Source organism: Dipteris shenzhenensis, chromosome 23 (assembly GCF_047967505.1).
Source record: "Dipteris shenzhenensis isolate YYH24624 ecotype China chromosome 23, Dip_SZ_1.0, whole genome shotgun sequence".
Taxonomy (NCBI): Eukaryota; Viridiplantae; Streptophyta; class Polypodiopsida; order Gleicheniales; family Dipteridaceae; genus Dipteris; species Dipteris shenzhenensis.
The window spans coordinates 12,489,709-12,503,529 of record NC_141618.1 but is presented as its reverse complement, the minus strand read 5'-3'; the positions used below and the strand labels follow the sequence as shown (position 1 = coordinate 12,503,529).

The 13,821-nt window shown below is 43.6% G+C and overlaps 1 protein-coding gene across 1 annotated transcript in view; it reads left to right on the top strand.

The window, feature by feature from the left end:
* Positions 1 to 4,194, top strand: part of NUDT9 (nudix hydrolase homolog 9) — a 40,557-nt gene extending 36,363 nt beyond the window's left edge. The window contains exons 8-9 of the mRNA XM_087394472.1: positions 3,414 to 3,572; positions 3,754 to 4,194. Coding sequence (XP_087250598.1) covers positions 3,414 to 3,572; positions 3,754 to 3,888 — 294 coding nt within the window. The 3' untranslated portion in view covers positions 3,889 to 4,194. The remainder of the gene's footprint in view (positions 1 to 3,413; positions 3,573 to 3,753) is intronic.
* Positions 4,195 to 13,821: the final 9,627 nt, after the last annotated feature.

Genomic DNA, 13,821 nt, shown 5'->3' with positions numbered 1-13,821 from the left:
AGGATAGGGAGTTATGGGTTATTTATGGGGACATGGTAATCTACCAATTAGGTCTCTCACTATTATACAAACGGGACTGGACTTAGGAGTAGTGGTGCTCAGGGTGGGGCCAGAGGTTCAACTCTCACACGATGGACTTTACAACATTGTGCTAGCAGGCTGGGGACAGATGCAGTGGGCCCATAAGGTAGGCATTAGCCCGTCAACTTGGGAAGTTGCAAAAATCCACGGTTGTCGTGTAGGTAGCCACTGACAGGAGGGCCTTGTTCTCCAACCCACGTCCTCCCCATGAGTTGGACCATGGTAAACTGGAACATGCACTAGCTCTATGATTGTGCACGGTAGCAGGCACAACATCTGATACTCCGGCAGGAGTTGCAGAGGGCAAGGGTAGGGTGGCAGTGGATCTTTTATAAATTCAAGAGCATACGTTCTCATCATCAAACATCAGTCGCTGTTCGCTACTTGCTTCTGGGGATGGAGCCTGGAGGTGTGGTTCCTCGTAGTAGGCCGAAGTGGAGGGGTTTGCATTTCAGTCGCTCAGGGAGCGGCCTCAAACATTTTTTTCAAGGTGAGCTTGTAACAGGATGAGCATTGTGGATGGGTCTCCGAGCAAGTGAGTCCAGGATCGAGATCTTGAATGTGTATGCCCCTGCTTGTAGGCAACGCTGCCCAACATTTTGGAGATGTCGACTCTTGGATTGTCGAAGGTGACTTCAACAACCTAGAGTTTGAGGAGGAGAAGCAGAGTGGAGCTTCTTTCTCAGAGATGCCCATAGTAGCAGAGAGGAGTACGCGGGAGCAGTTCATTATCACGTTAGTGGTAGTCATCCGTGGAGAGTGGCGGAGTTCACTAGGTTCCCTGGCAGCCTTCTCTTTTCTTTCGATCAATGAAGGCATGATGGTTTGCTCGAGTGCCTTGACAGGTTACATGTTGGGGATTGGGCGATGCATAGAGGGATTCCATGAGAATTTTAGCAAGAATGGCGATGTTAGATCACTCCCCGATTGTGCTTTACTTAGAGCAGCCCCGTCGTGGGTTTCGCATCAGATTCTCTACTCTAGGAGGAGAAGGGACAATGGGCAGTTTCTTAGATTCAGCAGCAGCTAGAGGGTGCCCCAAGGGTGGGTGGGCTACTTGGTGGTAGATACAATCGGAGGAGCAGTGAGGAGCTCCAATCCTAGGCCCTCAATTGGAGGCATGCCCTTTAACAAAGTATTTTTCATCTGTGAGAAAACCCTAAAACTAATTGTATTCCCTATGGGCTGAATAAAAACCATAAACCTGTTATTTTCCCTATGTTAAAAAACCATAACCCTAATTTTTCCCACAAATGGAGTCGCAGGGGCAAGTTTTAGAGGGTTGTGGGAATGGAGAGTCAATTTTATAGAATTTCAAGTGTAGGAATAAAAAATATAATGTAGGGTACAAACCCCAACCAAATTTTTTGATTTTAAACTCAGAATATCCTGCATGCATACCAGGCATGCACATGGATTTTCAGCCCAAAATATGCCCTGGAAGCATTAAAAAACAGGGCCCTGGTCGCACGATGTCGGATATCATGCCTTACACATCTTTTAGTATTGAAAACATTGTGGCAGAGTTTTATGAGCAGGAGTTTGTAGGCTATGATTTGCATTGGCCTGCATAAGCTAGATGTCTATTAGAATGATGAAATAGGAGTCCAAGGACAGGATACATGTTAGAAAAACCTAGACTTCTGGCTAGCTTCTCCACGCAGCGGAAAGAAATGAATTTGGTGTATGCAATGGTGGAAAAACTCAAGAGGATAAGGAATGCTTTACTTTAACCTAAAACTCAAGATGATAAGGAATGCTTTAATTCAAACCTAAAACTTTGTGTCCACGAGAGAACTCACAAGCACCAAATTCAAGAGAATAGACAATGGTTGAACAGTCTATAATATCTCAGAGCATATTGCACAAGACTGAGCCAAACACTCCTTCCAGAAAGCTCCACCAGAGATCGAAAACATGCAGCAATCCACTGCCCGGGATGCTCTATGGTGAACACAAGTACTGCTCCACTTCTTTTTTTTGGCAAAGAAAGTACTGCTCCACTTCTGTCCCTGTACTCCTCAGGTTGTATACTTCTCAGTGAGCTTCAGTCACCACTGGTAGTGTGAGTTCCTTAGACAGCACCGTCCAGCAAACATGTGCCTCCTAGTGGCTGTAGGTGTGCACCAAATATTGCTCCAGAGTGGGTGATGTCTGCCTCCGATCTGAACCCCAACAAATGGGCCTACTTGTAGGGCTCCAGGCCCTCCAGACTGGCTGACCAGTCTGTAAATCAGCCAACCAGCCAGAGACTGGGCCAACCCAGTCTGCTTCTGTCGACCTGGCCTTCATAAGACCCCTTTCTTCAGGTTCCTTGCAGCCAGCTCCTGCTTCAGCTCTGCTGCAGCCATCTTCTGCATCTGCTGCCCTCCCTGCTGTACCGACCAGGTCTGCAATGATGCTGCTGCCGACCCCTCTGTATGTTCTCTGCTGGCCTGCTGTAGACCTTTCGTGGCTGCATCTGTCACTGTCCTGCCCCAGACCATTAGCCCTTGTTCAAAGCTCCATGGCTGGCTGCATATAGCCATACAGCAAGCCCTATTCTAGTGCCTCTGTCAGCCCTATATCCTGGACTGTGTAGCAGCCCACACGGCAGCCTAGAGTGCTGCCCATGTGGCTGTCCTGTGGATGTTCTTTTCCACCTAGTTCTGCCCATGTGGCAAGTAAACCTGATGCACACAGAGCAGACTCCCATGCCCCCCATTCCTACACTGGTACCATGCCCCTGTGCTCTCCTCATTTGGGGCCTTACAGATGGGACGATAGACCCTATGTTCCAGCAATACATACGTTAACTTGATCTGATGGCAAGTCATAAAAATCGGTGGAAGAATTATGCTTCATGATTGTGATATCTTTGATTTGATGGTGCTATTAGTGTCTCAATTCATTTGGGGACCTGAAAATTGAATCGTTGTACTGCAAAGCTATGATGAGAAGAATTGTTTGATGAGCCAATGCTCTTAAAATCCAGAATAAGTGAAAATAGGGAAAAAGGAAAGGGAGGTGCAGAGAGAGACCCATACACAAGTCAATCTCTAGACGCGGGCAGAAGTCTTCTTTAAAGGTGCCGAGAGGATGTATAGTTTTAATGATAAACAAATAGGGGAGAGTAGGATTAGTAAGTGTAAGAGAACATATGATTCGTCCATTGTTCTGTTATTCTCTAAGGTGAGACATACCCTTTTACAATGTATGTCAGTTACACCTTTCATAGTTTTTGTGTTGATACTACAATAGGGTATAACTGATTATTTAAAGGAAGCTTTTTATTGAGTTTTACCCACAAAGACTTGGCTTGTAACCATAGCCAACATGCAATCTGTCTGCAGAGTGATCCATTATTTATTGGGGTTTCTCGACGTGTAATCAATGCTCGTCCAACAGCGTTCTTTTTTGTCAGATGTTTGATACCATCATGGGAGGTGCTACAATTCTACAAGCATGCAAAACATGGATTTGAATCAACTCAGCTCCTGAGCATTGTGAAAGTAAGTTCAGAAGGGCTATTGTGGTTGCTAAACTTCAATTTATATGTATTGATGTAATGTATGACATATGCATAAAGAGATGTTCATTTTTGCCTTATAAAGTGGGCCTAAGGATAATGAAATGCTGACTGCAGAGAACCATAAATTATATGAACTCTGATCTACATTTATGTGTTAATAGGAGGATTTGCTATCTGCAGCAACAAAGATGCCTGGATGTCATCAAGGCGGTGCCGCACTTTATGAGCTGATGGAAGCAGTCAAACAGACACAAAGTGTGGGCAACGTCCTTATTGACTCAGCAGGAGCACAATGATGAGACGTGTGCTGAGATATGACAAGGATCTCTGAGAGCTTCAAACTGACTCAAGTGAATGAGTAGAATGAGACAATTGAAAATGAAATCTTACTCGTAAAAGACATCAAAGATACTCTCATTTGCTCTCCCTCTCTCAACAGATACACTAGGGCCCAGGACAATCGTCGGGCTAGACCCCCCCGAAGGTTTTTACTACTTGAGAAAAAACTGAGTACAAGAGTTCAGTGTGGAAGCTGTTCATACAAAAATCCAAACGTGAATCAATATTACATGAGCTCTCAGGCTCCCCTTCTTGGCAACAAGCCACTTAATTACATGCCACTAAGGGCAACTCTGGAGTCTTCGAAGCACTTGGTCACGCGAACTACCTCCTAGACTCTTGTTAGACTCCCGTAGCACTTAGGAGAATAACTCTTCCTAGTACCTGCAACAATTAATTAAAGCGCACCACCATGGCACCCATTAATTGTTAGTGCTTTGCATGCAAATAACACACTGTGGACTAATTCTAGTCACGGTGGGCATCCCCACTAAACACAAGTGCACACATAACAAATATAAAAATATATATTTATTCTCTGGTTGACCGAAGTCAACACTCTTGATCATAATTAAGGGGCTTTGACCAAGGGTTGAGGCACCTTAATTATAGTCAAGTCTCTCCAACCGAAGTTGGCACAACTCTCCAACCGAAGTTGACACATCTTGGTTAACCGTAGTTAACCCTCTTGGCATATGCCAAGTCTCGTTGACCAAAGTCAACACTCTCTGACCGTAGTCAGCGCTGTGATTCTTTGGTTAACCGCAGCTAACCCTCTTGGTAATAAACCAAGTCTCCCCGACCGAAGTCAGGTTTACTTGACTAGAGTCAAGTATCTTTGACCGTAGTCAATTCTTTGACCATAATTAACACATATGAAAACTCTTTAATTATGATCAAATAAATGGTCAACTGTACTTTGACTTAGGATATTTACATGATGGTGACATCCCCTCAGCTTCTATTCAGTTGACCTCAACTGAAAAGCTTTCTTGTAAACATCCAGAAGCTGTGGATGATCGGACAACATGTCTTCATCCATCCACTTGGCATCTAATGCCGTATAATTCTTGAATTTTACAAGATACCTATAAAACTCCTTGCCTTGAGGGCCTTTGCGTACAATATGGTACACAATCTGTTCAGGCTAAAGGACCTCTTCGAGCTCATCCACTTCTGGTGGATCCTCTGATACTGGCTCTGTAGGCTTTGGCCCCTGGAATTTCTTTAGAAGACTCACATGGAATGCATTGTGAATCCTCCAATGCTCTAGCAATGCTAACCTGTATGCAACCTCATTTATTCTTTCTGTAACCTTGAAAGGGCCATAATATCTGGAAGATAACTTTGCATACACTTTTTGTTTGCCTTTAAACTTGCGGAGCCTAGCTTTCTCGAACTTTAAAAGTACCCAAACCCCTTTCTTGAGATTTAACTATCTCCTATGCTTATCTGCAGCTCTTTTATGCTTCTCTTGAGACCTTCCGGACTTGGCTATAAGCTGTTTGGAGGTCTCTCACAAACTGATCAGCTGCAAATATTTCATCCTTGGTCCTCAGGATAGGTGGCAAAATCACCTTTCCATAGATGACCTCAAAGGGGGCTTTCCCTGTAGAGCTGTGTACTGTATTATTGTAAGCAAACTCTACCAATGGTAGGTACTTTTCCCAGTCTGAACCTTGGTCACCCACGTAGCATTTCAACATATCCAATGCTGTAGAATTTGCTACTTCACTTTGACCATTTGTCTGGGGATGGAAAGAAGAAGAAAAATTCAAATTCGTGCCCATATTATCAAATAAAACTCTCCAGAATAGACTGGTCATTCTGGGATCTCGATCACTGACAATGGACTTAGGCATACCATGGTGCTTAAAGATCCGTGCCATGAAAAGCTTAGCCATATGATCTACCTTCATGGTTTTGCGAACCGGAATGAAATGAGCTTGCTTGCTGAATCTATCAATGATAGTCCGCATCCCATCATTCCTTGACTTTGATCTTGGCAAATAAAAAATAAAGTCCATTGTAATACTTTCCCATGGTGCCTGAGGTACGGGAAGAGGCATAAGTAGGCCAGGTGCCTTCTGTCTATCATACTTTACTTTCTGACATGTAAGGCATTCAATAACAAACTGATGTATATCTTTCCGCATCCCTGGCCAAAAGAAATACCTCTCTAGTGCTAGAGTTGTTGCTGTAATTCCTCTATGTCCAGCATAGGGAGGTGCATGGCATTCCTCCAAAATATTTTTCCTCGTCTCCTGGGTGATGCATAGGCAGTCATCTTTCATTAGATACCCATCTTTCAGGGAATAGCGACTGGTGGACTGCCCCTCTTGCATTTGCTGTAAAATCTCGCCAAAATCTGCATCATTAACATATTGCTCCCTCATGCCTTCCAGGTCCTGATGATAAGCAATAGTCACATTGTTGACCTGGGGTCTTCGGGACAAGGCATCTGCCACTCTGTTCCGAATTCCTGGGGTATGGACAATCTAAAAATGATACATTGATAGCATATTTGCCCATTTCATATGCTTCTCAGAAAGTTTTGTGTAAGTTAGAAAATATCTCAAACTTTGGTGATCTGTTTTAACAGTAGAATCTGCACTCAAAAGATAGTGCTTCCATGTATGGATGGCATGGATTACAGCCAATAACTCTTTCTCATAGATTCTTAGATATCTCTCTGCATCCCAGAGTCTCCTGCTCTCATAGGCCACTACATGACCATTCTGATGCAATGCAGCCCCAACACATTCCCGACGAGCATCACAATCCACATCAAATGGCTGATACAAATCTGGAACTATTAAGATTGGCTTTGTGGTCAGCTTCTCTTTGAGTGTGATGAAGGCTGCTTTTGAGGAATTCCCCATCTGAAAGTTGCATTTTTCTTAGTAAGATCGTGGAGCGGAGCGGCTATGTCCGCAAAATGCCTGATAAATCTTCTGTAGTAAGAACACAGGCCTAGGAAACTTCGAACTTCATGGACAGTTTTCCGCTCTGGCCATTCGTGAATGGCATGGATCTTTGCTGGATCCATCTGTATCCCATCTTTGGATATTATATGCCCCAAGTATTTCTTCCAGGAAGAATTCACTTTTCTTGCTGTTTGCATAGAGCTGATGATTTCTCAGCTCTTGAAACACTATAGCAAGATGTTCCTTGTGCTCTTCTTCGGATTTAGAAAAGACAATTATGTCATCGAAGAAGGTCCATGATCCTCAGGTCTCTCAGGGGGTAGCTCCCCTGGCAAAGCGTCAGAAAAGCAATCTTTAAAATTTTCAAGAAACTGAAATTTATTCTGATCTGCCTCACTTATTTCAGCATGCATTTCCACATCACTCTCTTTTACAAAAATCATGTAAGCTGAAACTGCAGACTTTATTTCTTTTCCAATAGAACTATTTGATACAATGGGAATAGTTTCCCCTCTATTCCTAGCAACCACACGATATACTTTGCCCCTATGTGCAAACTCCAACACTCTTTCAAGAAGAGTCAACTTCACTGCCTTGCGATGAAACCAAGGCAAACCCAAGACTACATCATGATGTTTCAGTGGAGAAATGAAGAAGTCCTCCTGATCCACATAACTCTGTACATGAAGACGGAGCTTCCCTATCAAGGAAGTGACTGGCACAAGGTTCCCACAGAACATCTGATCGGCATCCAAAGCCCTGCCCAGCTCCTTCGCCTTTATTCCCAGTCTCAGGGCTAGGTCCTCTGATATGAAATTATCAGTAGCCCCTGGATTAAATAAAATTAGCGCTTGTTGGTCTCTGACTTTGCCCCATGATAGCAGCAATTCTCGTTCTTCTGGGTTTGAAACATGAGCCGGTATGTCAGGAATTCCTCTGCCATTGGCTTTTGCGGTCCCCGTGACTTCTCTGCCTCTTTTCCCTTTGAAGTTGAAGGCTTTTCTGGGCACTGGGCAGCCACATGCCCCTCTTTTCCACACTTAAAGCATTTCCCATATTTGCGGAATTCAGCTATCTGTTCAGGAGTGAATGGGGAATTGCCTTTATATGACTTTGAAAACTGAGTACCCCTCGGCTTCTGAGGCTGAAACCCTTTCTTTTCAACCTTGGGATACTCTTTCTTTTTTTATTTCGAAAAATCAGTTGTCTTTCTTTCAGCACGTCCTGCATGCAAGGATTGTACCGTGGATGGATCTTGTAACGGCACAAGACTAGCTACTGAAGCTGAATGCATAAGGTCTTGAATGTTCTTTGCCCCCTAAGCATTCACTACTACTGAATTCTTGGACTGAGACCTGCTCTGTACTTTCTCATTTGGGTTCCTTTGGAGATCTTTTTGAAAGGTGCAGCCTGCAAATAAGCATCCCTAAACTTTTGGTTGTACACATCCACAGTATCTCCTGCATCCATATGCAAACTGTCCCAATCTTGAAGAACATGATCTCTATACTATTTAGGCATAAACTGCTAGTAGAAGGCTTTCTTGAAGTCCTTCCACCTCTTTGGGGCTGACCCATCTGTGGTGTGTGCACTCCACCATGCACTAGCTGTTGTTGTCAAAAGTGCAAACTGACCATTCTTAACTCTCTCTCAATAGATACACTAGGGCCCAGGACAATCGTCGGGCTGGACCCCCCCGAAAGTTTTTATTACTTGAGAGAAAACTGAGTACAAGAGTTCAGTGTGGAAGCTTTTTATACAAAAATCCAAACGTGAATCAATATTACATGAGCTCTCAAGCTCCCCTTCTTGGCAACAAGCCACTTGTCAAACTCTACATTACTTTCCTAATTGCATGCCACTAAGAGCAACTCTGGAGTCTTCGAAGCACTTGGTCATGCGAACCGCCTCCTAGACTCTTGTTAGACTCCCGTAGCGCTTAGGAAAATAACTCTTCCTAGTACCTGCAACAATTAATTAAAGCGCACCACCATGGCACCCATTAATCGTTAGCACTTTGCATGCAAATAACACACTGTGGACTAATTCTAGTCACAGTGGGCATCCCCACTGAACACAAGTGCACACATAACAAATATAAAAATATATATTTATTCTTTGGTTGACCGAAGTCAACGCTCTTGATCATAATTAAGGGGCTTTGACCAAGGGTCGAGGCACCTTAATTATAGTCAAGTCTCTCCAACCGAAGTTGGCACATCTTGGTTAACCGTAGTTAACCTTATTGGTGTATGCCAAGTCTCGTTGACCGAAGTCAACACTCTCTGACCGTAGTCAGCTCTGTGGTTCTCTGGTAATAAACCAAGTCTCCCCGACTGAAGTCAAGTTTACTTGACTAGAGTCAAGTATCTTTGACCGTAGTCAATTCTTTGACCCTTAAAAGAACTCTTTGACCATAATTAACACTCTTTAATTATGATCAAATAAATGGTCAACTGTATTTTGACTTAGGATATTTACATGATGGTGACAAGCTGACATGTCTCTGTCAGGCTATCCATTGTTCCATAAGAGTGCTCTACATTTCTGGAAATCCAAGTTTGTCTATGCAGCTTCTATGTGACTTTGCCATATTTTGGCTCCTTTCCTTGCAGTCTGTCATTCCATGAACAACATTGCACTACTCTATTCTCAAAATCCAGATTTTTTGTTGGGCAAAATCCAGTTTCTGGAGGGAAATTTTGTTCCGTTAAGTACAATAGTGCATTTAGGAAGGGGACAAAAAGAGAGCTGTGAGCCACTGTGGCAAGTGCAGGCTGCAGCCTGAACGTATCCTGAGCATCCTGCCTGAGGAAAGTAATATTCATGAGGAGACAAAGCTGCTGAGATAAGAGGAACACACTTCATGCTTCCAAATATGTCTGCCAGCTGGTGATGTCCATCTATTGAGGCTCAAGGTTTCATCCTAAGGAAAGGTCCCGCTGTTTTCTAAGGCTTATGGTGAGCCCACTCTATCAAAATGTTTCATGTGCTTGCTTTTGTTAGAGCACTGCCATATCTCCTCCAGCAACATTCTACATGAGAACCAGGCCACCTTCAGAACACGGACGAACAGTGCTGCCATGCCAAAGAGGCCCATGGCTGGATTATCTACAAGCAATGCTACTGGCTCTCCAGCTGACCTTCATATATCGTGAGACAAACAGTCAATGCCTATAGCGTCCTATCATTCCCGTACGTAGTTTGCCATTTCCTTTACTTTTTTTGATATCAGGAAACAAACAGTCAATGCCTATAGTATCCTGTCATTGTCCCATGGGTAGTTTGCCATGCCTTATGAGCCAGAAGTAAACAAAATCGTCACCCTCCCCTTCCAGTTTTTCTTTTTTCCTCGAGGTCTTGCAAGTGGCAGACTGTCCCATTATAGGCTTCAATTTGGCCTTTGGTTTCAGATGACGAATGGCTTTCCATTCATCCAATCACTCTTCCGCTCCATTGGCCGTGAGAACATGTCTTTTTTCTGAAGACGAGTTGTCGTTGCTCAAGAAGGATCTTGAAGTTGAGAGTCCAAGCTCGAGATTGGATGTTGGTAGCCCTTCACCCCGAACTTTTTGCACATATTCAGGATGTTCAGCTCTTGGGGAGAGGTTTCTTCATGGCAGTTTTTGGTTGTGTTGAGACTGCCTCCTCTAGGTCCCCTAGCACTTAGCTCTTTTCTTACTCCCTTTTCACTAGGTTTTGATCCGATTGAGGAAGACAAAAGAATCACTTCCATTGTCATCAGATTCCTTTGGACTTCGTCAGGTGTACCATCAGCTCCTTTCAATCCTTTTTGGCATGGTTTGTGAGGCACCTCCTCTTCCTGGTTTGCCCTCTTCAACGATAGAGGCAATCAAGATGGATGGGGTGCCACTTGTTAGGGTCGCTGTCCTAACCCTAACATTTTTAAGGGCCACTTCATGCTTCAGCATTCGGATGGATTTCTCTTAGGCAAAGGATTGAGAATGCAGGATGACAAGACCAATGCCACATTTGTAGACACTTGTTGGCTCTTTGCCATAGATTACTGCAAGAAGAGAAAGAGGCTTAAGAAGAAAAGGAAGTTCACTTTGGACTATACGCAGTGGTCCAAATGGAACAGAGGTCCTACTTTTTCTGTGGGATCTTGGCTTTTACTCACTAAAGAATAAGAAACTCATTCGGTTATCATCTCAGAGGGAGTAGTAAGAAGAATTGCTCAAATAGTACTATCCCTTTGGAATGCACCATTGGAGATGGGGGACAGCATAGATACATTAGACGGATGGTTTTGTTTTTTTTACACGGGTATTCCATTGCAAGTCATTGGCCTCATGTGGGACAAAGGTGGGAACACCATGGTGTTCACTTTATGGAGTCAACTAGGCCAATCATCATTTGAGTATGTGCGAACTCTCCAGTCTTGAACACCTTTTTGAGCATATATCCAACCATGCTCTCTAGCTCAAGCTTTAAGGGATTCTCTAGTTTCTAAGAAAGTAGTGTTTTGGCATGAGCAAGGAAGTAGACAAGGCTCCCTCCATAATAGACCATCCATCTGGACACAGTCACAATTTTGTTTTAAAAAAAAGACCTTATTCTTTAGTTTTGTAGCTTAACTCTTTCACAAAACCAAATGCATTTATGGAACAATTTGACGCTTAAAAGGTGTATTGTTCTATTCGTTTAGTCATGTAGTACGCTTGCATCAAATAATCCAATGAATTGGCCTACCTATAGGTTCTTAAAAGCTAAGACATGTAAGCAATTTAATAGATTTGAGCTTTGACATAACTCATGTGCCATAGCTCTCCAACATACAATCTACAAGGTCAATTAACAAGTGAGTCCTTACCTAACTTGTTAGTCATGACTCTCAAGTATGAAAGGAAACTCATAATTTCAAAGATGCCTAACTCTACTCACAAACTTGAATGTTGCATCTTACGCTATATATCTTGATGAGTTTGATGTTATAGTATCAAACATCTCAACCTTTCCACCACCCCTTGATGTCATGGCATGTTGCCTTGATGCTCAGCATTGATTCTGAACACTTGCCCTCACCAATGGCATGTGACCTTGGTGCGTGCAACAATGCCTCCCACCTCGATGCCACAAAATGTTTGCCCCAATGGCGAATGCCCCCCTTCCCTTCCCCCCATCCCCGCCCCTCGCCTTGACACTAGTTCCTCTAGTAACCAACTTGTGTAGAGAAATCCATTTCTGATTAAGATACATCAAGGGTTATGAGAACACTACTCATGCTTCCTAAGGTCAAAACATGCAGTAAGCACAGCGTGATGGCATCAAATTCCAAATGCTTGAAGGTAGATTTTTGGGATTGCTATTTTGTTGTAGCCGATATAAGAAACATTCAAGTTTCAATGTAGCTTGCTAGTCCTTCAATATCATGCTTGTGTGCGCTTGCATTTACAGAATTTGTGGTTAAAGGATTGGGGCATAGGGACAAGTATAAAGTTCACTTTTGATAGGGTAAGCGAGGGTTCTAGCACCAAAAATCAATTGCGAGCTTAAAAATTTACTAATGTCAATGTACAAATTACCTTAGGAACAAGGAAAAAGTGTCTGAGAGGTAGATTTCCTGCATTTTCTTTCACCAAGAATAACCATGAAGATTGGAAAAGAGTGAGGACACGGTAGAGCACATCAACATACAAAGTTACCTAGAATGTACATCTATTAATGCAAAAGAAACGTTTCTGTATGAATTTGGGTCTTGGGGTTAGGTTCCCATACTCTAGTATACTAACTCAACCTACACACTAACATATGCACATCTTGAGACTAACATGACTTACTTTCTAACACGTTTCCTTCAGTTGAATGTCTCATGTCTACGATATGAGACTTTTGTGGAAAAGTCACCTCCCCATCTGTAAGCCCCCATATGAGGAGAGCATGGGGGAGGTAGACTTGGGCATGTTAGAGCTGCCACATGAGCAGCACATATAAAAGAGAAGACATGGGACTGCCACATGGGCAGCACAATCAGATCATGTAGCTGGCTGCTTGGAGATGATTGGTACACAGTAGGAGCAGCAGCAGAGCATGGGACCCTGCCAGGAGCAGCCGTGATGACACATGGCACAATCTGAAGCATGTTCAGCATGTACACAGCCTGACTTAAGGCTTGGATCAGACCTTCAAACCCGGGAGGTTCCTGACAGCCTGAGTAGATGTTTGGAGCATGTGGAGCAAGATAGAACCATGTGGGGGATGTCAGAAAGCAGATGAGACATCGACACCCCTCTACAGAACTGTACGGGTGGCTGCAGGTATCAGAACAGGGCTGAAGCTGATGATCAAGGGCTGGAACAGGTCTGGAAGGAGGGCGAGGAAGCTGGAGCAGCTCTGTGATTGATTGGAGCAGGCATCTGGCCAGGTAAATACCTGCAGGAAGCCCCAGGACAGGGCATATCTGCCTGGACCAGTGGCTGCCTGATATGTGGCCAGGCGGGACTGCAAGTGGGGCTGGATTCATAGACTCTAGGTCGTTTTTACAGACTGGGTCTGTGGCAGGCTGGGTCAGTTGATCTAGCTGCAGGTTGGTCAGTTTATGGGGGCCTTTGGGGCCTATAAAAGGGAGCCATTTGGGGCTCACTAATCATCCAGTGGAGCCAGCCCTTCATCAGCAGTTTGGAGCTTCTTAGATTTGCATTTCATAAAGTTCAACAGAATTGAAAATTGAACCCAAATGAATCTTTCTCAAATAGACGTTTCAAATAGGTATATATTGCAAACTTGTCAACACTCTAATTGAAATGCGTCACATACCACTACATTGTATTGGCAAGCAGCTTGCAAACTAATTTATTTAGTGATAGAAATTAGACTAGATATTTGTTATGTAGTAGGTTTGGTCAGCCAATTCATAAAACTCAGGTGAGCATAATTGGAAACTATTGAAAAGAATCTTCAAAGATACAACGGACCATGAATTGCCATCTTTAAAGGATCCAA